Source organism: Puntigrus tetrazona, chromosome 1, assembly GCF_018831695.1.
Source record: "Puntigrus tetrazona isolate hp1 chromosome 1, ASM1883169v1, whole genome shotgun sequence".
NCBI lineage: Eukaryota > Metazoa > Chordata > Actinopteri > Cypriniformes > Cyprinidae > Puntigrus > Puntigrus tetrazona.
In genome coordinates, this window is record NC_056699.1 from 5,607,443 (window position 1) to 5,629,067 (window position 21,625).

A 21,625-nucleotide genomic window follows, 5' to 3' on the forward strand; every position below is an offset into this window, starting at 1 on the left:
ACTGATAATACGCTAGATGTGAGAAAATCATGAGAAACATCATTTGCAGGTCCCAATAATACATTTGCAGGTCAAAAATAAACATAAAAACGCTGATGCGTTTATATGCGTGATACCAACGCTGGATGGAGTATGTATGGAGCTGTATATGCTGGTAAGTTGTATAAGGGAACGTACAGCAACACATCAATATGTTCATAAATGAATACAGCTGGATATCAATATAAAGAATCTGTTGCATGTGTAGTAAGGTCCCCACTTAAAAGCCTTAATATAAACCTCAGGCGACTTTCTGTCATCTTTAATGGTTGCACACTTTACAATAAGCTTCCGTGGGCTAACATTAATTGCCAGGAAGCAATAAAACAAATTACATTGTAAAACCTGTATTTTTCTTTGTTTTATGTTAATTATTAGCATTTAATAATGCACCATTAAAGTCAAAAGTGAATATTTTAAAGCATGCACTAGCAAACAAGAAAATAAAAAAAATATTGCTCAGTTGATTTAGGTTAGTGCATTAACTAATGCTAATTAATGCGATCTCGTAGTGCTGATTATTTAAATGAATTTAATTCTGTTGCAACTATGTGCAAGCACTTTTCACTGAAACTGTAGCCTATGCTCCGTTTAGAAATTATTTTAGTAAATAAATTTTTTTAAATAAAAATATAATTTATTATTAATAAATCTCAATAAAATGAATAAGCTCATAATAAAAAAATAATACAAACATGAAAAACGTTTACGTATTTCTTGCTTTGTTTTCAGTGTTGTTTACAGGGCTGTTGAGATATTTGGTCGCTAGATAGCGTAGTTTCTCCTCCGATGTTCGTAAGCGGAACAGGAGACACAGGAGGTTTTTTTTTTTTTTGGCGCTGCCGCAGAGGTATTTTGTCCTATCCGGTAGCCGTACCCGCTGAAAACAGATTTATACGATGGCGAGTGCGAAGTGCTGCAACGAAGGCCCTTCTAAAGAAGGAGGTGAAACTGACAAAACTGTTTTTGTTTTACAGTTAATTTATATTTAAACGTCTTCGAGAATAACTGTAATGCTTGTATTTGTGAGCGTGGGTTTACGAGTAAAGTTACAGCCATCAGTTTGGACTTTCTAGCTAAGTTTAGCAAGCTAGCTACGTTAGCCGGCAACGGGCTGTTATTTCAATTCCGTGTTTCTGTGTGGATGCGTAATATTTAACGCTGATGTTGGATTTAATAAATGTATAAGATTGTTGCGAGTCATACATTTAACAAAGTTTTACTTGTTGAGCTTTGATCTATAAACTAAAATATAAATAGCGTTAAAATATAGATAGTAGTTAGCCATTTTTGGAAGTTTTTTAGTGTATTATGCAAATACTGTGAATTAAGTACCATGGTATACATCAAATTACAGATTTATGCTATCATTATGGTTTTCTTGGAAATATCTGTACACTCTCTTACAATAATACTGTTAAAGTACTACGGTATAGTGAATCTACCATGGTGTACAATGTAAATTAAATGGGTTTTATGGTCATAATTCAGCATCACGGTAAAGTACTATGCTATTTCCATCTGATACCGTGGTACTGCCATATAAATGTTTGTAATGATAGCCAATGGCACATCTCTGTTTCAACGTTGCTGAAAGCAGTTAGTTGTATTGATGTGTCAGTTTAGGCTATTTAACGGCAGATAGTGCTAATCAAACTAATCAATTAGATTTTAAGCTCAACAGCGTCTCTCTGAGCAGGTCCTCCTGGCATCCCTCGTCTTTCAGGTAACTGTAGCTCACCTTTGGTCTCCAAGCCAACAGTCGCTCACCTTGGTAAGTTGTTTCGCCTCCAGCAGGACCGGAAGAGAAGGGAGGCAGAGTGAAAACTAAGACTGTCTCTTCCAGCACGGCATCAGGGGACAGTCTGCGCAAGCGCTCTGCTGATGAGATCGACCAAGAAGATGAGTCTAAAAGCAAGCCAGCACCATCTAAAATATCTAAACTGGGGTTTAGCATGATTGCGAAGAAACCTACACCAATCTCTATCAAGCTGGGAGCAAATGTATGTATATATATCTAGCCTATATGTGTGTGCATATATATCTAAAAACAATGCTTGAGAGTTAATTTTGAACATTTAAAAATTGCCTTTTGTTGCTGCTTCTCTTAGAAACCTAAAGAGCCCACACCTGCCGCACCTACCAAGAAAGCTGGACTTGCATCTGTTTTTAATGAGGACGATGATGTGAGTATAATTCTCTATTTTATAAATGTAATATTAATGGTGTTCTTGTGATATTTACCATGTTGTACAAATATGTTGAACTATATAAGTCTAAATGTTGTCAAAAGTACATACGTTGATACTAAACGGTACTAAAATTTAAAAAATTTGATTTTAAGACTCAGGAAATCAATCAATCAACTCGCATAGCTCTTTTAACAGTACAGATTGTCTCAAAGCACTCAACAGTGTCAAAATAGGAGAAGTGTCAGCTTAGTTTAAATAGGATGTGTGTAATCAAATCGACGCTAATCACCAGAAATGAAGCGTCCCCAACCAAGCAATCTAGAGGCGACAGCGGCAAGGAACCAAAATTCAGTCTGTGACAGAATCTAATTGATTTAAATGGAAGCTTTTAAAATGTCAGTATATGTTCAATTTCCGAACATTATTTATTTTTGTTTCAGAGCGAGCCTGAAGAAATGCCACCTGAGGCAAAGATGAGAATGAAGAATATTGGCAGGTTGGAATTCTGTATTTTTAAATCTTTCAATTTCAGATTTCATAGCATGTTAACGTTCTGTACAGCACTGTTTACTACCTCTTGATGTGTTGTTTTGATTTTCAGAGAAACGCCCACATCTGCCGGACCCAATTCCTTTAACAAAGGAAAGCAAGGATTCTCAGACCATCAGAAACTTTGGGAGAGGAAGCTTAAAGCACAGACAGATCAGTAATGTCTGGCTGCTTACTAGTTCGCTTTATGGCTCCGAAATATTTCTCGTTTGATGAACATTGTACAAATGTATATATGTAATGAATGTTAATGCTCTGAAGCATCTTTTTATTGTAGCTACTTTGATTTTTTTGTGTGTGTTTTTTTTTTTTTGGTTAAATAATGCCTTCACGTGTAAGATGCAGACTACAACCGAGAAAATCAGAATTCTCTCTCTAGCTGTACGATATGGGTTTTCCACACCGACTTCTGTTATCATTTGCCTATATGTTATCCAGAGAAGGAATGTAGTGTAGGGTTGTTTCATCAAGACATTGTAGTTTATAAAGTCATTAATAAATGAGAGATGTGGTATCACTTGGAAGAGTTTTTTTTTACTGTTGTAATCAATGTGGTAGAAAGATGACAAGATCAATCAATCATAACTAAGAAAACTACTAGTATTATTATTTTTTTAATCAATGCAAAGGCTATAATAACGTTATACTGTTCTTGAAACTTCGGTCAACAATTGCACTCATGATAGTTATTTCTGTCATACTGTTTAATTTTTTTTTTTTTGCTACATCACTGGTGTTATGAAAGGATACTACAGTGTATTGCTTCAACTGGTACAAGTAGCTTTTTCAGTACATCTCGGCCATCGGGATCTGGGCAGCTAGACGCTTGCTTGCAATCTGGTGAGGTAGAGAAGACAGCATCTCAGATATACATGTAAATCAGCGTTATCTGATATCACAGAAAGCTTTAGTTAGCACATGTACTTTGTAGTATGACTCAAAGTGCAACCTTAACTCAAGCAAGTTGCCATTAGGTGGAAAAACTACAAATGTATTGCGTAATATGATATAACATGATATAAAACAACACGAACCTGAGACGGTCTTCAGTGTCTTTTAAGGCAGGTTCTTCCAACAGCTTAATCTTTAACAAGTGCCTCGAAGGACTTATAATTGATGATTCCTGGAAGCCCTCTTTTCAATACCTTCAATATTTCATAGCTGTCAACTTTTTCAAATTGTAAGTAACTGGTATCCATTTGCAAGCGCGTGGGGATTGTGTAAGCGTCACCGTCAAAGCATCAGTAGTTTTAGTTTACTTTAAATAAACTGGTTTAGGCTTTGCATTTGTAATAAATGTTGCTAATGAATGCCATTGTATTTGTGTTATACTTCATTTCCATTGATTTTGCATTTTGAACGCTGCAAAATGTAAAGGGATTTGTTGTGGTGTTCTTATATATTTTTACATTCTGAATGTAAAAATATATAATGCGACATACAAACATGACTTGTGGTATTTCCTTGAGAGTGACTTGATCTAAAATCTTTTTGTCCTCTGCACCTCCTATTGTGTCTCTTGTACTCCTGAGTCATATTTGAGCTTTTGCTTGTGCTCCCAGAATTTGTTTTCATTGTTATAAGGTAGGGGGCGCTAGTACACATGTTCTATACAGAATTTTCCCCGCATCCATATTTGCAAGCAGATACCATATTCCTTCTTTTGAAATTCCATGAACCAGCACTAGACCCAAAAGCAGTACAAACTTTATTGACACGAATAATAAAAAGTACATTATTATTGCTTTAAGTAATAGTAAATAGTAACAAATGGTATACAAATAGTAAAAAGTTAAAAAGGATGTAAAAGAATAAGTGCTCAATGGCCATTTTTTGTAATAAAAACATAAACCAGAATGAATGTTTAAATTCTTTGCTGCCAACGCTGCTCTCAGCATACTACTTAAGTATTTGAAGTGAATTCTAAAAGGTAACCAAGAGGCTGCGTGCCTTCATCAGACGTTTCTGGCGACTCAGTAAGCTCTCACGCTTTAGGCCAATATCAAAGTCCTCTTTAAGCAAGTTGTCTATGCCATCTTTATCATGCAGTAACTGCAACATGTTCCTCTGCAGCTCCAAAGTTGCTTCCTGGAGCAGCAGATAGCGGATCACCATCGGGATCTGGTCAGCTAGACGCTTGCTTGCAATCTGGTGAGGTAGATAACACAGCGTCTCAGATATACATTTATATTTGAGTAAGCTCCGATGGATCTGAAAGCTTTAGTTAGCACACTTACCATGTAATAGGACTCAAGGTGCAACCTCATCTCACGCAAAGTGGCATGATTATCTGTACCAACGTCTAAAATCACAACACTATTCTTTTTAGTTTTTGAAGCTAACTTTTCATTTTCTTCCTGCTTGTCCTTTGCATGTTGCAGACTCTGGCTGTATGTGCCATCTTGACTGTAAACAATGAGCTCCATCTTGAATTGGGTTCTCAGCATAGATTCTGCTTGGGATTCTTTATCCTGCTTGATGGCTTCAATCTTAGTCTAAGAAAGTATATGAAAGATGTGTTATGGTAAAGTCTAGTGAGAAATTTTGTACATTTATATTGTAATTCAATTATATTTTTGAACATTGAAAAGTAATGTGACTTTTAGCATTTAGAGTATTTATAAAAGCCCATGAAATGACTGATAAACTATCAGAAATTTGTGTACTGCCTGGAACCAGCAGCAGCTACTGAGCATAAATAAAGTGTCCTAGCACTGGTTTATGATGCTTATGTAGGATTCATTGCATCATTCATTTATTACCAGTTCAGTTTATAAAGAGCTCTGTTTTCTAATGCCCCACCTGGACCTACTGATGAGCTGTGGCTGCCAGAAACTTTGCACGTAACAACCAACCTTTGCTATTTTTAGAAGATTAGGGAAACCAATGAAACTGCACTGGGCCAACTGGATGAACTTCTTTCTAACCACATCTGTGGATGCAAGCAGAATGTTAATACAGCAATTCTCAAGCTTGATTATCCAGTGAATTTGCTTCACGACAAAGTGAAACAGCTACCCTGTATCTGAAGCAATTCACAATGCTTTTAATGAAAGGAAAAATGTGGGTTGCATGCCTTACTTAAGAACAAAATGTTGAGTTCATGGTTTGTCTTACTAGGTTTTTTTTTATACAAACCAGAGACAATCTTCAGTGTCTTCAATGCAGGTTCCTCCAACAGCTTGACCTGTTCCTTGACAAGCCCCTCAAAGGTCTTGTAATTGATGAATCCTGGAAGCTCTCTTCCTCGATACTTGGCTTCATAGTTATCCACTTCTTTTTCAATCTTCATGTTGACTGCAAAGGGTTTTTTTTTTATATTGTCAGAAAACTACATTCAACTATGCAGCTGTGTTCAGCTTGTAAAAGTGTATTTTGGTGAAATTAAGCAACTTTAGGTTGATTTAGGTTGGAAATTCATTGTTCGGTAACCGTCAAACCCTTTAACTAAATCATAACATAGCACACTGGCCAAAGGCAGCAGTACAGTCAGGGGATACCAAGTAAATGCCTCACTCACAGGAAACTCCAGAACGATGCAAGACGTTGTTCCATTTTGCAAATTCATCCCGAAGTTCTGGAAAAACTAGTAGATCTGAAGCACATTTAACTTCCTCCCCAGTGGTCAGGTTGAACATATCATGAGTGAAAGCTGTAACTTTCTAAATGTAGTGATGGGATATGAAAGATGTTATTGACTTTTTGCTTCAATATTAATACTATGTGTATAGTAACTGTGTAGATTTCATGGTTGTACTCACATCAATGAGAAAACTCAGTCTTTCTCCAGGATCTGTTGGGGGTCCGTTGCCGTATGCCTCCAGTTCCTTCTGTGTTTCAGCAAGTTTTGTCTCGATTTGTTGTTCTAAACGTGGCAGGGATTTCTACATAACACAATATAAATATTAGCCATGCTTACTATGAGTCAAAAATGACCGCAATTCACTTTTGTTAGAAAGAACATGAATTCACCTGAATGTGATGAACCAACTCAATTGTTAGTTTCTCAGCCAACTTGGGAACAGTGGCAAAACCTTCTTCATAAAGTTTGCTGAGAGGAAAAAAATGCCATAAATACATAACGTTTAGATGAACTAAATCCCAAATAACAGTTAATAATGTGTGCAGCATGTGAGCATACTGCAGGTAATTTACAAAAAGCACCTAAAATGAGGATGATCTTTGAAGAAGGCCTTCTCTGTTTCTGTGGCCTCATTGAGAGTGACTTGATCTAAAATCTCTTTTTGTCCTCTGCACCTCACAATCATGTAACCTTTAGTAAGGTGAATGACCTCATTGTGCACAATGTCTACAACTGTCTCTTCGGTGCCCTTGTCCACCAGATCCGGCTTTGTTAAGATACCTGTAGATAGAATATGATGACAATATAGTCAGAATATGCATAGCAGCCTATAGGTTTACCTACTCTGATTTATGTACGCACCTTATTTTTGTATTTAGGGTATCATTTGCATATAGATACCTGTGCATGTACAATAAACAAACAGTACATTGTGCTGCTCGATATTTCACATTCTAAAATAAGGTGAATAGAATTGCATGAAATGCAATCAGTAAAGCACACCTAATGTTCTTTCGCCTTCAGTGTCCTCCTCCTGAGCCATCTTTAACGCTTCTGTGGTTGCGATGTCAACATTGCATGGCACCACGACCAGGTTAATCGTTTCTTGCTTTGTAACGAACTTCCTGATCAGTCTCTTAATCTAGAAAAAAAACATTTGTCTGGTGAACATTCCATTCCCTATGTCAAAAAACCCCAAAATGTCATAGAAAGTAAATATAAGGAGTTCACCTGATCCCCAATATTCTCCGGTTGCCCCTTGACAGCCACTCGTGCGATACCAGGGAGGTCAATGAGAGTGAGGTCAGGGACATTGGCAGAGGTGATCTGCAGACTGATGAGTTCATCACTAATACCAACACCTACTCCAGCCATCTCATCCTGAGCTGCAAGTTAGACACAAAACCTAAGTAGTGTACTATATACTATATGCATTTTTAAGCATTCTGTACCTTCACGGATCTTTTTCTCCACTTCTGCTGGATCATGAATATCTTCCTGTATGTCCTGGTAGCTGATTCTCCCATGCCATTTGTCTTCATCTTTACTTCTTATCATCTTGAGCTCAAGAGGACATCTTGTAACAATTCCTACACAAAACATGAAAGGATGAAGACATTGTTTCATCATGCTGTTCTTTGAAATGCCATTACAATCCATCTAACTATTTTGGGACATATTCCACTAGGATTTAGTAGTTAAAAAACCACCAAAGAAAGTGAAAAGTTACCAGTAGAGACCAACAGGGACCATTATAGTTTCTATTAAAAATTACAAATTTAGTAATAGTTCCTATTATTTATATATATTTTTCCTTCAGCAGGGTAGACCCCAGTATAGACGTGCTAGGGAGTAGCTTCACTCTTTTACACACTCTTTAAATATATAAAGTTCATAAAGTGTTGTCCTTACCACTACCCCTGGGTAACGCCACTCCAGACAGCGCCTCGAGAACTGAACTCTTCCCCGAGCTTTGGTCTCCAATGACGGCGATGGCAGGCAGCGCCAGGTCCTTTTCGACTCCCAGAGACCGTAGATTGTCGATGGTGTCGATGCAAGGACGGATTTTTTCCTCATATTGCTGACTGAACGTGTAACTCATCTTCTCCATCCTTAAACGGCTTTAAAATGCCAAAATAGTTTCTAAGTATCACGATAACAAACCAAAACGGCGAAGTGGACTCGTTTTGAGTTCGTCACAGAGTGATGTTTTTTTTCGAGGCAAATCTGGCTGTGGTTAACGTTACTCCACTACGCCGGTAAGTTTCATTTCCGAGACAATGCAAGTTTCGTTTCTCTCACTGTATCATCGTTCACTGAATAGAAAGACATAGAATCATGCTGTGAGGTTTATTGTACGGTATTGACAAAGTGGGCGGTGAAATAAAGACTTAAGTTTTGTTTACATTATGCTGTTTCCTCATATACTGTAAACGATCACATAGCTATCATATGTAACGCTAGACCACAAAACCACTCATAAGGATCATGTTGTTTTTGAGGTTTTGTGAGTTTATTTAATGTTTTTTCTTCTCTCTAATAACATGTAAAGCGGGTTGATGTGTACGAACAGTGAAGGTGGTTATAGGTTAGGTATATATTAATAGTTCCGGGGGGTTCCCTTTTCCTTTCCTTTCCTTTCCTTTCCTTTTTTTCTCCTTTGCTTTGATCTACCAGTGTTGATTTTTTCCCTTGAAGATTTGAGGAGTTACCCTCAGTTCTGTTGTTTCTTGCTAATGGTTTTGCAATTTCTATTGTGGGTACTTAAAAGTAACTGTATTAAGCGTTTTGAGTTTGAGGGTGTTTTTTTTCTTGAATGTAATAAAACATTGATTTTACTGGCAGAACAATCTCTGTGGGGGGATGAAATGTTGCTGTATGCTTGAGTGTGCAAATGACCACTGACACAGTATTATAAAGTTGATATGATATGAAGATATGGTTATATTTCATGTAAAATTACTTCTTTTTTTTAACAGTGTTTGACTGTTCAAATAAATATATAAACATATGAGAGTAATGCTGTAAAGCAAAAACATTTGGCAATGTGTTAGGAAAATTAAAATAATTGAAAATATTATTGTCCAATAAGCCTTCCAGTAATTCATTCTCTTGGACAGGTGGTCTTCAGTGAACTGTTTAAAGGCTTGAAATGGAATTTCTAATATTGGTTTCCTATCTTAATATACTTTAAAATAGAATTTATTCTGTGACGCACCGCAACATTTTCATAAGCCATTACTTCAGTCACTTGATCCTTAAGAAATTCTTATAAAGTATTACTTGAAACACTTTTATATCGTAGCAAAACTAACTTTGATGTACAGCTAAAAATACCTAGACCCATAAAATTTACATATGACCACGACCATTTTTACATCAAGAAAAAAGCTTATAAGTGGATAATGCATGGCTATCACACAGTGTAGGCTAATAATGTAATAATGTAATGTAATATAATGTTTTCTATAATTGTCTGTCCTATACTTATAAAACATGCTTAATATGCATTATTATAATCGATTTTAGTTTTGTTTGTTTTTTTTCAGAAAAAAAATTTCAGACCCAAAACTAGGCTACAAGAAACCATTTTGACGTTGAAAAATAGTGCATTCATATTGCATTAAACGGCACACCAGAGGCCTTTATAATATGATGGATATCTTTAATTGGGAAAATGCACCCCATGTTGTTCATTAAGAGTTAAATTCCAAAACTGAAATAACATATTTGCATATATGCATATTTGTGCTCCATACTATATATTTCATACTTTCCTTTCCTTAACCCTTTTTTTAAATTATTTTTAATAGGTAACCAAGAGGCTGCGTGCCTTCATCAGACGTTTCTGGCGACTCAGTAAGCTCTCCCGCTTTTGGCCGATGTCAAAGTCTTCTTTAAGCAGGTGGTCTACATCTTCTCTATCATGCAGCAACTGCAACATGTTCCTCTGCAGCTCCGAAGCTGCTTCCTGGAGCAGCAGATAGCGGATCACCATCGGGATCTGGTCAGCTAGACGCTTGCTTGCAATCTGGTGAGGTAGATAACACAGCATCTGAGATATACATTACAATCTTAGCTATCTGATATCACTGAAAGCTTTAGTTAGCACACTTACCTTGTAGTATGACTCAAGGTGCAAGCTCAGCTCACGCAAGGTAGCATGATTGTCGGTTATTAGGTCTATGCTCAAAGGGCTAAAGCTTTTAGTAGTTTCTTCTTTCTCGTCCTGCTTGTCCTTTGCATGTTGCAGACTCTGGCTGTACGTGCCATCTTGACTGTAAACAATGAGCTCCATCTTGAATTGGGTTCTCAGCATGGATTCGGCCAGGGATTCTTTATCCTGCTTGATGGCTTCAATCTTAGTCTTAAATAGTTACACAAACAAAACAAAACAAAAAGACTTAAGAACTCTGTATAACAGAACATTTATTTAAAATTGTTTTGTGATTTAACTCACCGTTTGTGTCAGAAAATTATTCATAAAAGTGTTATTTATATTAACACTCAAATCAATTTGTCCATAAAATTTGAATCTGTGTGTTGGCTTGAAACATTGGCTTAAACACAAAAAATACCTTTGCTATTTTCAGAAGATTAGGAAATCCTACAAAGCTGCTCTGTGCCAGCTGGATGAACTTCCTTCTAACCACATCTGTGTGAACGTAAAAAAACACTGTTAACACAGATAATTTTGCAAACTATTACTTTCTTGATTGTCCAGTGAAGCCAGTTTGGCAGGTGTCAGGAAGTATACTTAGTAATAAGTCTTAGTGTTGGGCAGTACTTAGTAACTCATTACTGTAGGCTAATTTGATTGCTTTTTTAGTTACGGGGTAGTTGAAAATGTATTTTCAAAGGTATTATGTAAAAAGGCTTACATTGCTAAAGTTGATTGACAGCACACTTGTAAAATAGTAAGGATGATGATATCATTGGCTGTGCTATTCCTGAGAAATCATCTCAACGATGTAGTGTAGTAGCAGAAAAATACTGATAAAATGATTAAAAGATGTCAATCAAAAACTCAGTAGCTAATGAAAACACGCTGCTGCTAGCCCCGCCCCCACAATATTTGTGCAAGAATGGTGAGCAAAACATAAGGAAGCGTATATGAAAACTCTGGAAGTGCATTTGTAAGATCAGCAATTGAAAGAAGAAAACAGTTGTGAAACCTGCAGTATAAATTGAAGTCAATGATTTTGACTGTATTATATATATATATATATATATATATATATATATATATATATATATATATAACCGGATTAAAAAGTTGGGACACTATACAAATCGTGAATAAAAACTGAATGCAATGATGTAGGTGCATACTTCTAATATTTTATTTTAGAACATAACTGACGGAACAAAAGTTTAAAAGAAAATGGCCTGTCATGTTGATTCAGTGCAGTGCTGGGAGGAATTTTCACCACTGTGTGGCATCTCCCTTCTTTTTACAACAAACACGTCTGGGGACTCATGCTCTCCCATTCTTGTCTAATACAGGCCTCTAACTGTTCAATCATTATGCCTTCTTTGTCGATTCATTAATGCTATAGGTTTATTCATTTTGTGATCCTTCTTACGCAGCCATGATGCTGTGATTGATGCAGTGTGGTCTGCATTATCTTGTTGAAAAATGAGGGTCTTCCTGAAAAAGATACGATGGGAACTAGAACCTGAATATATTTTTCATTATGGTTTTAGATATTATAAAAGCAACCCCATACCATCAGAGATGCAGGCTAGCGTTTAACAACTGGCATTCTGTCCCATGCCAAACCATTTCCAAAAAGAACTTCGAATCGTGACTCGTCTGACCACAGAACAGTCTTCCATTTCGCCACACTCCATTTTAAAAATAACAGGGTTCTGTAAAACTGTGTCAAAAATGGCAAGTGGACAATGGGATTTGCCCAAATATATTCCTGTTTGAAACGGAGAACACAAACCAGAGATTGTTCCAGGTCTTCAGTGTTTTTAGATGGCAGGTTCTTCCAACAGCTTAATCTGATCCTCTAACAAGACACTGCCCTCTGAGAAGGTCTTGTAATTGATGAATGACCTGTGAAGCGTTATGCTCTTCTCTCTACTTGTCCCAACTTTTTTTGATTTGTTCATGAAATTTGAATCAATATACTAAAATGGTACATTTTCTCTCAATCTTTCTGTTGACTGTAAAAGATTTATGAATATTGTCAGTTTTTATTCACGATTTGTAAGAAGTTTCATTGAGTTTGTTTCAGGAGTGCAGTGCTGAAATTTATGTATGCTCACAAAACATCTCATCATAACACACGAATTGTCAACATTATGAACGATGAAATGAGATGTAATTATTTTAGATATTATAAAAGCAAAGATTTTGTCTTTCATAGTTGTCAACTTCTCTCTCAATCTTTCTGTTGACTGTGATTAAACAGTGAACACACTGAAGACCGGTGGTGCACAAGCATTAGCTTTACTCACAAGAATCTCCTGAACGATCCAGGAAGTTGTTCCATTTTGCAAATTCTTGACGAAGTTCTGGAAAAATCAGTATGTCTTGTATACATTTAATCTCTTCCCCAGTGGTCAGGTTGAGGGTATCATGTATGAAAGCTGTCACTTTCTAAATTCGGTGATGAGATTTGAAGTAAAATCAATCATAAGATCAGTAAAATCAGTTTAGTTAAATAGCTGTGCAGATTTAATCAATTTGGTCTCATAAAAATATGTACCTCTGTGCACTTTTTGTGCAACAAAGTTTTTACATGCCTTTATACTCATTTCACCGCAGTTTCAAAGAAAAATGTCAACTAAGTGGAGCAACAAAAAAAATACCAGGTTTCTGGCACATTTTTAATACACTGATTTAGGTACGTATTGCTGTGTTTTTATAACGTTAAACATCTGGGGACTGTTGTTAAAAGGTAGGATTTAATGGTTGTGCTCACATCAATAAGAAAGCTCAGTCTTTCTCCAGGATCTGTTGGGGGTCCGTTGCCGTATGCCTCCAGTTCCTTCTGTGTTTCAGCAAGCTTTGCCTCAATTTGTTCTTCTAAACGAGGCAGAGATTTCTACACAATAGAGTAGTCTTTAGCCAAAAGCCAAAAATTTGCTTTTCAATAGGATATATATGTATATGTATATATATATATATATATATATATATATGTGTGTGTGTGTGTGTGTGTATATATATATTTTTTTTTTTACCTGAATGTGATGAACCAGCTCAATTGTTAATTTCTCAGCCAACTTGGGAATAGTAGCGAAACCTTCTTCATGAAGTTTGCTGTGGGGGAAAAAATCATATGCATACTTGTAACTGGACACAACAGGCCTGATTTTCTTAAATCCCAAGTAATGGGTACAAATTTGCATGTGCAGTTCATTGGGCATAGTGCAAGTGGTTGACTAACAAGCATGCAAGTAACACACCCTGCAGCTCACGGAACAGTTTCATGTCTCTTATCATTTGAAACATTCCGCGACACATTTTAAAGCATTGGTAGTTTCAGTTTTGCTTTAAATTAATTGAATTTGTTTAGACTTTAGGTGAGACTTAATTTTCATGACGTTCTGTTTTAAATACAAGTGAATGTAAAACATTTGCTGTGTGGTGTTTTATTTACTGGTATTTTACATTATTATTAAATGTAAAAATATAACGTGACACCAGTGAAAAAATGTGAGATTTTCATTGAATGAGAACATCTTGATTGACATGCTTGCAGAATTCTGTTTTAGTTTAAGTCGCACCAAAGATATTAGACCACTGATTGAGTTAATAAAATAAATTAGCTTGAATCTTAATACGGCATTATACTCACCTGAAATGAGGATGATCTTTGAAGAAGGCTTTCTCTGTTTCTGTGGCCTCATTGAGAGTGACTTGATCTAAAATCTCTTTTTGTCCTCTGCACCTCACAATCATGTAACCTTTAGTAAGGTGAATGACCTCATTGTGCACAATGTCTACAACTGTCTCTTCGGTGCCCTTGTCCACCAGATCCGGCTTTGTTAAGATGCCTGTAGATAGAATATGATGACAATATAGTCAGAATATACATGGTAACCACCTCAATGATAATGTAAGAACAGAGCAGGCACTGGTCAGTTATGCTGCTGAATATTGATTACTGGTATTTCTTATCATTAGTTTTCATTAATTGTAGTTATCACACACTGAGTTAGTTTTACCATTCACTGAACTTTCTTATTATAACTATAATTGTTAAGGAGATGGCATACTTCACATTTCAAAATAAGGTGAATAGAATTGCATGAAATGCAATCAGTAAAGCACACCTAATGTTCTTTCGCCTTCAGTGTCCTCCTCCTGAGCCATCTTTAACGCTTCTGTGGTTGCGATGTCAACATTGCATGGCACCACGACCAGGTTAATCGTTTCTTGCTTTGTAACGAACTTCCTGATCAGTCTCTTAATCTAGAAAAAAAACATTTGTCTGGTGAACATTCCATTCCCTATGTCAAAAAACCCCAAAATGTCATAGAAAGTAAATATAAGGAGTTCACCTGATCCCCAATATTCTCCGGTTGCCCCTTGACAGCCACTCGTGCGATACCAGGGAGGTCAATGAGAGTGAGGTCAGGGACATTGGCAGAGGTGATCTGCAGACTGATGAGTTCATCACTAATACCAACACCTACTCCAGCCATCTCATCCTGAGCTGCAAGTTAGACCCAAACCTAAGTAGTGTACTATATACAATATGCATTTTTAAGCATTCTGTACCTTCACGGATCTTTTTCTCCACTTCTGCTGGATCATGAATATCTTCCTCTTTGTCCTGGTAGCTGATTCTCCCATGCCATTTGTCTACATCTTTACTTCTTATCATCTTGAGCTCAAGAGGACACCTTGTAACAATTCCTACACAAAACATGAAAGGTGGCACTTTGTAATTCACCGTGCTGTTCTTCAAAATGGCGTACAAATGTCAGTTCCCCGGGTCAGGGCCACTGCTGACCAAATAGTTGCTCTAGGCAGAATTGTATTGTTGTGGAAGTAAAAAAAACAAATAGAATTTTAATGAAATATAAAAGTACAATTTTTTTTATTTTAATTAAATTGTATTATTTATAAATTAAAACTGAAGCTCTAAAGCCATGGGATACACACAAGTATGTTTGAAAAACCTTTACAACATTTTTTGAAACTTACTGAGTGTACATTTAAATAATATATTGTCAGTTATTAAAAAAAGCACTGAGTGTATTATATGTATAAACATACTTTTAACAACAACCACAAAAAGAGCATGGCTATAATTTTATTAATTAATATATATATAGTCTATAGTCCGTCTCAGGTATTTAGAAATCACACCAAAAAATCTATATATAAAATTAAGCAATTTCACAATAAAACTATATGATTATTATTAATTAAGCAATCACTATTGCCTCATTTTTTTAGAATGCATTTTTCATAATTTTTCAGTTAGATTATTAGGTTCAAATATGTACACTTTAAGTAATAATATGTACCTTTAAGGTACCAAAATGTACCCTTGACCCCACTGACAGCTTTTGTACCTTTATTTCTGAGAGTGTATATTTATGTATTTTATATATGTATATATTTGAAGAGCTTATTTGCAAAAACAATCACTTTTTTCACTTTCAAAAATCATGTTTTTATTACATTATCATGATTTTATTGTTTTTGTGTATTTTTTACCTAGTCAAAAAACCCAGCTGCAGTTTATATATATATATATATATGTGTGTGTGTGTGTGTGTGTGTGTGTGTGTGTGTGTGTGTGTGTGTGTGTGTGTGTGTGTAACATAGGCAGTAGTATCTTTATTTCATAAAGTGTTGTCCTTACCACTACCCCTGGGTAACGCCACTCCAGACAGCGCCTCGAGAACTGAACTCTTCCCCGAGCTTTGGTCTCCAATGACGGCGATGGCAGGCAGCGCCAGGTCCTTTTCGACTCCCAGAGACCGTAGATTGTCGATGGTGTCGATGCAAGGACGGATTTTTTCCTCATATTGCTGACTGAACGTGTAACTCATCTTCTCCATCCTTAAACAACGTCGAAATGTGAAAATAACAGAGAAATCCTTCTTTCCCGAACGCGACAAAGAGTCGGACGCGGATAAGATGCTAGAGGAGTTATGCGCGTTGGGAAGTTTCATTTCCTTAATATCTCAATAGTTTCGTTTTACCCACCCGTGCATCACACGAAAACATCAATGGTTTGACTATACAGCAGTAAGCCCATCACAGATATAAAACGCATATACTCCCGAACAAAATCTTAAAAACCGCATTTAAACTCAAACAGGCTGATCAAAAGTTTAAGTCAATAGCCTTTTAAAAAATCCACTTGCTGTGGAAAAAAAGTCATTCTGAAAATATTATATTTTAATTAAATAACACATACTCCCTATGTACATGCCTTACGTTTCTCATATTATATATAACTGTGATTTTTAAAATGCTTTTTCCTGACAATTTACATCATTTACTGTGAAATCCATTTTCTCTCTGGCACATCACCAGTGTTAAACAGTAGGGGGCGTTGTACCCCACTCTATCCCTGGTTTGTATTTCTGTTTTTTTTTTTATGACAAATCTAATTAAATGAATGCAGTTAGGACATGGTATATTTCTTTAATTTACAATCACTTATGTGACTGGAAGCCCATTTTTAGGCTTTATCTTTACAGTAAGAGTAGACACTGCAATTTATACTTCTAGCATCTTCCATGTCCAGCTATTTTTAGCTGTACAAAAAAGCTTTTTTTGCTGTTTAATATTGCAAAGTGGTGCATATTACAACATTATATTAATGCATCTTAATTATGAACACACTAGCTTGTACCATTTACTGCACAGTTATTTTATTTTATTTTTTAATTGTGGCTAATGAACAAAAAAGTTTCACCCATAGGCTTGCTTCCATGTTTAAGAATGAAGTGAGTGGCTGTCATGTGTTTTTGAATGGTATATTTATTTTGATTCAGTTTGAGGTGTATAATTGAACAGTACTGCAGTTCGCTCTTTGTTTTATATATCTGGAAGGGCAGTATTTCTGGTAAATGTATTTAAAATACAAAGTACTTTCTTGTATTTAAACGCATTTAAGCTTAGGATTTTTGCCAGTCAACCTCTTTATTATGCTGATAGTTTCCTGTTTGAAAAGAATCATGGAGGATCTCGGGTTTCTTGCGGAAGTTTTCTTAAAGCCCAAATCTTTTGAAGATATTTGAGTAAAACATTCCTTTTCTTGAAAGCTACGGTTATTTAGTAGAATATAGAATTGTGAGTGTGTGTGTTTCCCTTTTTTTCTTTCATCCTGAAGTCAACACCTCACACTCCATCCGGGAATATGCATTAGTTGAATATGCACCATTAGCTGGTTTGCCAATCGCCATTAACATTCAAGAAGAAGACCCAGTGCCAGTGATCACTGTTTTATTCTGACTTACCTTTCAAGCATTGCTTGACACTGTTGGACATTTTTGTGACATTCTGACCCAATTTGAACAATTGTAACATCTTCAGATAAGGGCGATTGTTTCAGAGTCTTGCGCAAATCAACAGTTATATTAAACTTAGCATATGCCATTATTATGGAATTTTTTGAGGTGCCATTCGCTTATTATTTTTTAAAGAAAGGCCTTCTACAATGTCCTGCTCAAGACCAAAAAGTAGTACACAACATTATTGCAATTGAAAAAGTCCATTCTTATTACATAATAAGGGACTTGAGGTTAAAAAAATGTATTTCATAAATACAGTATATTATCTGAAGCTATTTACTTAAAAAAAGGGCCAGCCTATTCATAATTGCTATTTCTCAAATACAACCATAAACCAGGATGAAAGTTTACATTAAATTTCGCTGCCAATTTTGTTGCGTTGCATTAAAAAATTTGGAATCGATTAAACAAAAGTAAATTCTAAAAGGTAAGCAAGAGGTTGCGTGCCTTCATCAGACGTTTCTGGCGCCTCAGTAAGCTCTCCCGCTTTTGGCCCATGTCAAAGTCTTCTTTAAGCAGGTGGTCTATATCTTCTCTATCATGCAGTAACTGCAACATGTTCCTCTGCAGCTCCGAAGCTGCTTCCTGGAGCAGCAGATAGCGGATCACCATCGGGATCTGGTCAGCTAGACGCTTGCTTGCAATCTGGTGAGGTAGATAACACTGCGTCTCAGATATACATTTATATTTGAGTAAGCTCCGATGGATCTGAAAGCTTTAGTTAGCACACTTACCATGTAATAGGACTCAAGGTGCAACCTCATCTCACGCAAAGTGGCATCATGACCTGTGGAAATTACTATACCCACAAATTGATCTTCCTCCTCTTCCTGCTTGTCCTTTGCATGTTGCAGACTCTGGCTGTATGTGCCATCTTGACTGTAAACAATGAGCTCCATCTTGAATTGGGTTCTCAGCATAGATTCTGCTTGGGATTCTTTATCCTGCTTGATGGCTTCAATCTTAGTCTAAAAAAGTATATAAAAGATTTATTTTGTATTTTGCAGTATACAAATTTCTTAAAATTGTGTTATGCATCAATGGCAATATTAAACAGTAAGAAAGTAATCTTTTTTTTTTTCTGCAGAATTTGATAGCATTATAAGCAGTCATTTGAAAAAATGAATTTGCTCACAACCTCTAGAATATGGGTGGAAAATAATTTACAGTGCATTTTGAATGCACTGCAAAACAAGTTATGTTCATTAGCTAATATTCATTAGCTATCTTATTTAGTATCTTAATGCTCTAAATAAAGTTATGGCCATATGTTAATGTTGCATCATTATTATTATTATTATTATTACTCTGTGATAATGTAGTTCCTTTTGAAATAGTTTCTTTAATATCTGAAATATCCTCTAGAGGGGGGTGTTTATCTATAATCAGATGATCTGTGAACAGAGCATCACTGTCTGTCTGACCATTCAAGCACCAGGAGTAAGTGATCTGAGTCAAAGTTTAAAGCCATATATGCTATGTATCATGACCTAAAAAAAACTCATCCAAACGTTAAACCAATTTGTTCTGGAAAAGCTGAAACTGATTTCCTGTTCAGCTCACTCTCGGCAAACGCAAATTCTTTCATTCTAGAGGTCATCCCATCGCTTTTAGCTCTGCAAACTGGTGTGAAAGGACAGGAATTCGTCCGTCGATATATTGTGCTCTGCGTAGTTTCAAACTAAGTTTTCATAAATTGTTACAGAAATAATTGCAGCAGATGTTTGTGCTGTTTGCTTACCAAAACTGCTTAAAAGAAGTGTGTTAATTCATTTTGCGCTTTCACTTGGACCGTTTTACCTCCCAAAACCAACAAGGCACAAGTTCAAAGTCATGCAGCTCAATGCCTTTGAGAACTGTTAGTATCACCGGCTGTTTGACCAGTGTTTATTGACCAGAACACATTTTCAGAGACATTGAAAGATGTTGTAAATATTGATATAAATGAGCTTTTAGAATATTTATTCTGTGTCAGACATTTCCCATTACATGTTGAAGAAGATTTATACTGACCGTATTTGATCGTGTGACTTTTTACATTAGTTGTTTCTCAAAACACATCCGAGCCTCAGTATTAGTCCTTGCATGCTGTGCTATGATTGTATGTGTCAGGACCTTTTATTCAATGATAAAAGCAAAGTTGTTGTTTTTTTTTTAATCTATGCATTCCTTGGGATTCGAACCGTTGACCTTGGCAGGCAGCACCATTTTATACATTTCGATCTAGTGTATTCATACACTTTTGCTTTATATTTCAGTTTTTAAATCAACAAATGTTAAAAAGTACGGTGCATAAGCCCAGAATAAATATAAACTGTGTTGTGCGTTGACCTTGTTGGATGCAATTTTAGCAGCTACTTATCGTCAGTCATTCTTATTCAGTGTTTTCCAATCAGGAAACATGCTTTTTCAGAGTCAGAATGAGAGCTAATATAAACAATAATCTCTGAGTAATCCTCCAGTCCATAAATTAACATCTTGTTTACAAAACGATTCTATAATCTATAATAGCGCAATAAATGTCCATCTCCTGTTGTCTTCTCACATCAAAATCCTACAACGTATTTGTTTTTGCCTGAATCTGTGCATATTTCTCTTCTAATTCGGAGAAATAAAAAAACAGTTTGTTGGATTTGATTTGTTACAGACTTTTTTTTTTTCAGAACCCGGTATATTTTTCTTAAGTCTTAAGTGTATTGCATTGCCACACTTTTTGTGCGCAGATGTTATTTTTGACTTTGAGTAACCTACAATGTCCAGTCTATTATGACTTATGAATCTTTCCCATGCAAATGTAATGCACGCACACACACACACACACACACACACACACACACACACACACACATATCTTCCCCTCATTGAGACACGCTTCCTTCCTATTCCCAGATGCTTTTGTATGGAGAGCCACCCAGTTATTTAAAAAGTCTATTAGGCACTTGTTTAGAGAGCCTGAGATTAAAAATAACAGAAAACAGGCCTAGAGTTCAACATGCCAGCGTCGCATGTTGCATGCTGCACGTCTGGGCGCTTGCACAAAAATCGCGATGGGGAAAAAAAAAGAAATCAAGCAAAATGGCGCAAATTAAAAACTACTCGCAAAGACATTTCCAATGTCTAGTTCAAAGCTATTATCTAAAAAGGTCAAATCAACTTTGACAATGGAAAGAAGACTGGTCTAAGCATATGGCCCTCCTCAAGGGACGTTTTTATCGTCAAGCTTGTCAGGGCTTAATCAGAGCTGAATTTGACAAACACCAGGAGTGTTGTTTTTTCTTCCTTGTTTTCCTTTCTTTTACCACAACCCAAATGAAATACGCAGCGACATTATTTTTATAACCTTTGTCACCACCAACAACATATCTAAGAAATGGCATCAATTTTGTCTTTCTGTATGCTCGCAGCACGGATTCCTTTTTAAAAACAACAGGCGTTTTAATCCTGCCCGCGTATGTTTCCATTTCCGCTTTAGCTTTGTCCTGCTTGATTTTAGAGCCGACCGACCAAAGTTAATGCGCTATAATGGTAAAGCTTTCCAACGATCTATCACAAGAATAAACATCGCAACAGTTCATTGTAGCATATCGTACTTCTGTACAGTGTTGTCGCCCACCACACACTGAGTGAAGGTCCCTCGGTTGCCTGGGATCATAGATGCTGGCAGGCTGAAAATGGGAGGCATGACATAGTCCAAGAAGCATGAAACTGTCTCACCCACGCTCTCCTGCTTGATGTAGCCCACGGAGACCATGTTCTCCTTCAT

At 36.3% G+C, this 21,625-nt stretch overlaps 3 protein-coding genes and 1 pseudogene across 6 annotated transcripts; 1 reads left to right on the plus strand and 3 right to left on the minus strand.

Annotated features, from left to right (window-relative positions):
- The first annotated feature begins 886 nt into the window (after positions 1–886).
- On the plus strand, positions 887–3,297 carry LOC122347193 (PEST proteolytic signal containing nuclear protein). Of its 4 annotated transcripts, none has more exons than XM_043242343.1 (6): positions 895–984; positions 1,739–1,765; positions 1,834–2,042; positions 2,151–2,225; positions 2,672–2,727; positions 2,833–3,297. In XM_043242343.1, exons 1-6 carry the CDS (start codon positions 939–941, stop codon positions 2,939–2,941), a joined length of 522 nt encoding a protein of 173 aa, XP_043098278.1. In that variant the 5' UTR covers positions 895–938; the 3' UTR covers positions 2,942–3,297. The 4 variants fall into 4 exon arrangements, with proteins under 4 accessions (XP_043098293.1, XP_043098278.1, XP_043098300.1 ...); XM_043242351.1 differs by having other exon boundaries at positions 908–984; positions 1,837–2,042; XM_043242358.1 differs by lacking the exon at positions 1,739–1,765 and having other exon boundaries at positions 887–984.
- A 1,168-nt stretch (positions 3,298–4,465) lies between these two features.
- mxa (myxovirus (influenza) resistance A) lies at positions 4,466–8,673 on the minus strand. The gene is made up of 12 exons (XM_043241868.1): positions 8,275–8,673; positions 7,815–7,952; positions 7,594–7,748; positions 7,366–7,504; positions 6,945–7,143; positions 6,753–6,831; positions 6,542–6,664; positions 6,301–6,442; positions 5,919–6,077; positions 5,636–5,712; positions 5,018–5,275; positions 4,466–4,928 (listed from the first exon to the last, which is right to left on the minus strand). Exons 1-12 carry the CDS (start codon positions 8,471–8,473, stop codon positions 4,704–4,706), a joined length of 1,893 nt encoding a protein of 630 aa, XP_043097803.1. The 5' UTR covers positions 8,474–8,673; the 3' UTR covers positions 4,466–4,703.
- A 1,337-nt stretch (positions 8,674–10,010) lies between these two features.
- On the minus strand, positions 10,011–16,518 carry LOC122347241 (annotated as a pseudogene).
- Positions 16,519–18,267: 1,749 nt separating this feature from the next.
- LOC122342384 (interferon-induced GTP-binding protein MxB-like) lies at positions 18,268–21,625 on the minus strand. Its single transcript, XM_043236157.1, has 3 exons — positions 21,461–21,625; positions 18,597–18,830; positions 18,268–18,507 (listed from the first exon to the last, which is right to left on the minus strand). The coding sequence occupies exons 1-3, from the start codon at positions 21,623–21,625 to the stop codon at positions 18,283–18,285; spliced, it is 624 nt and encodes a 207-aa protein (XP_043092092.1). The 3' UTR covers positions 18,268–18,282.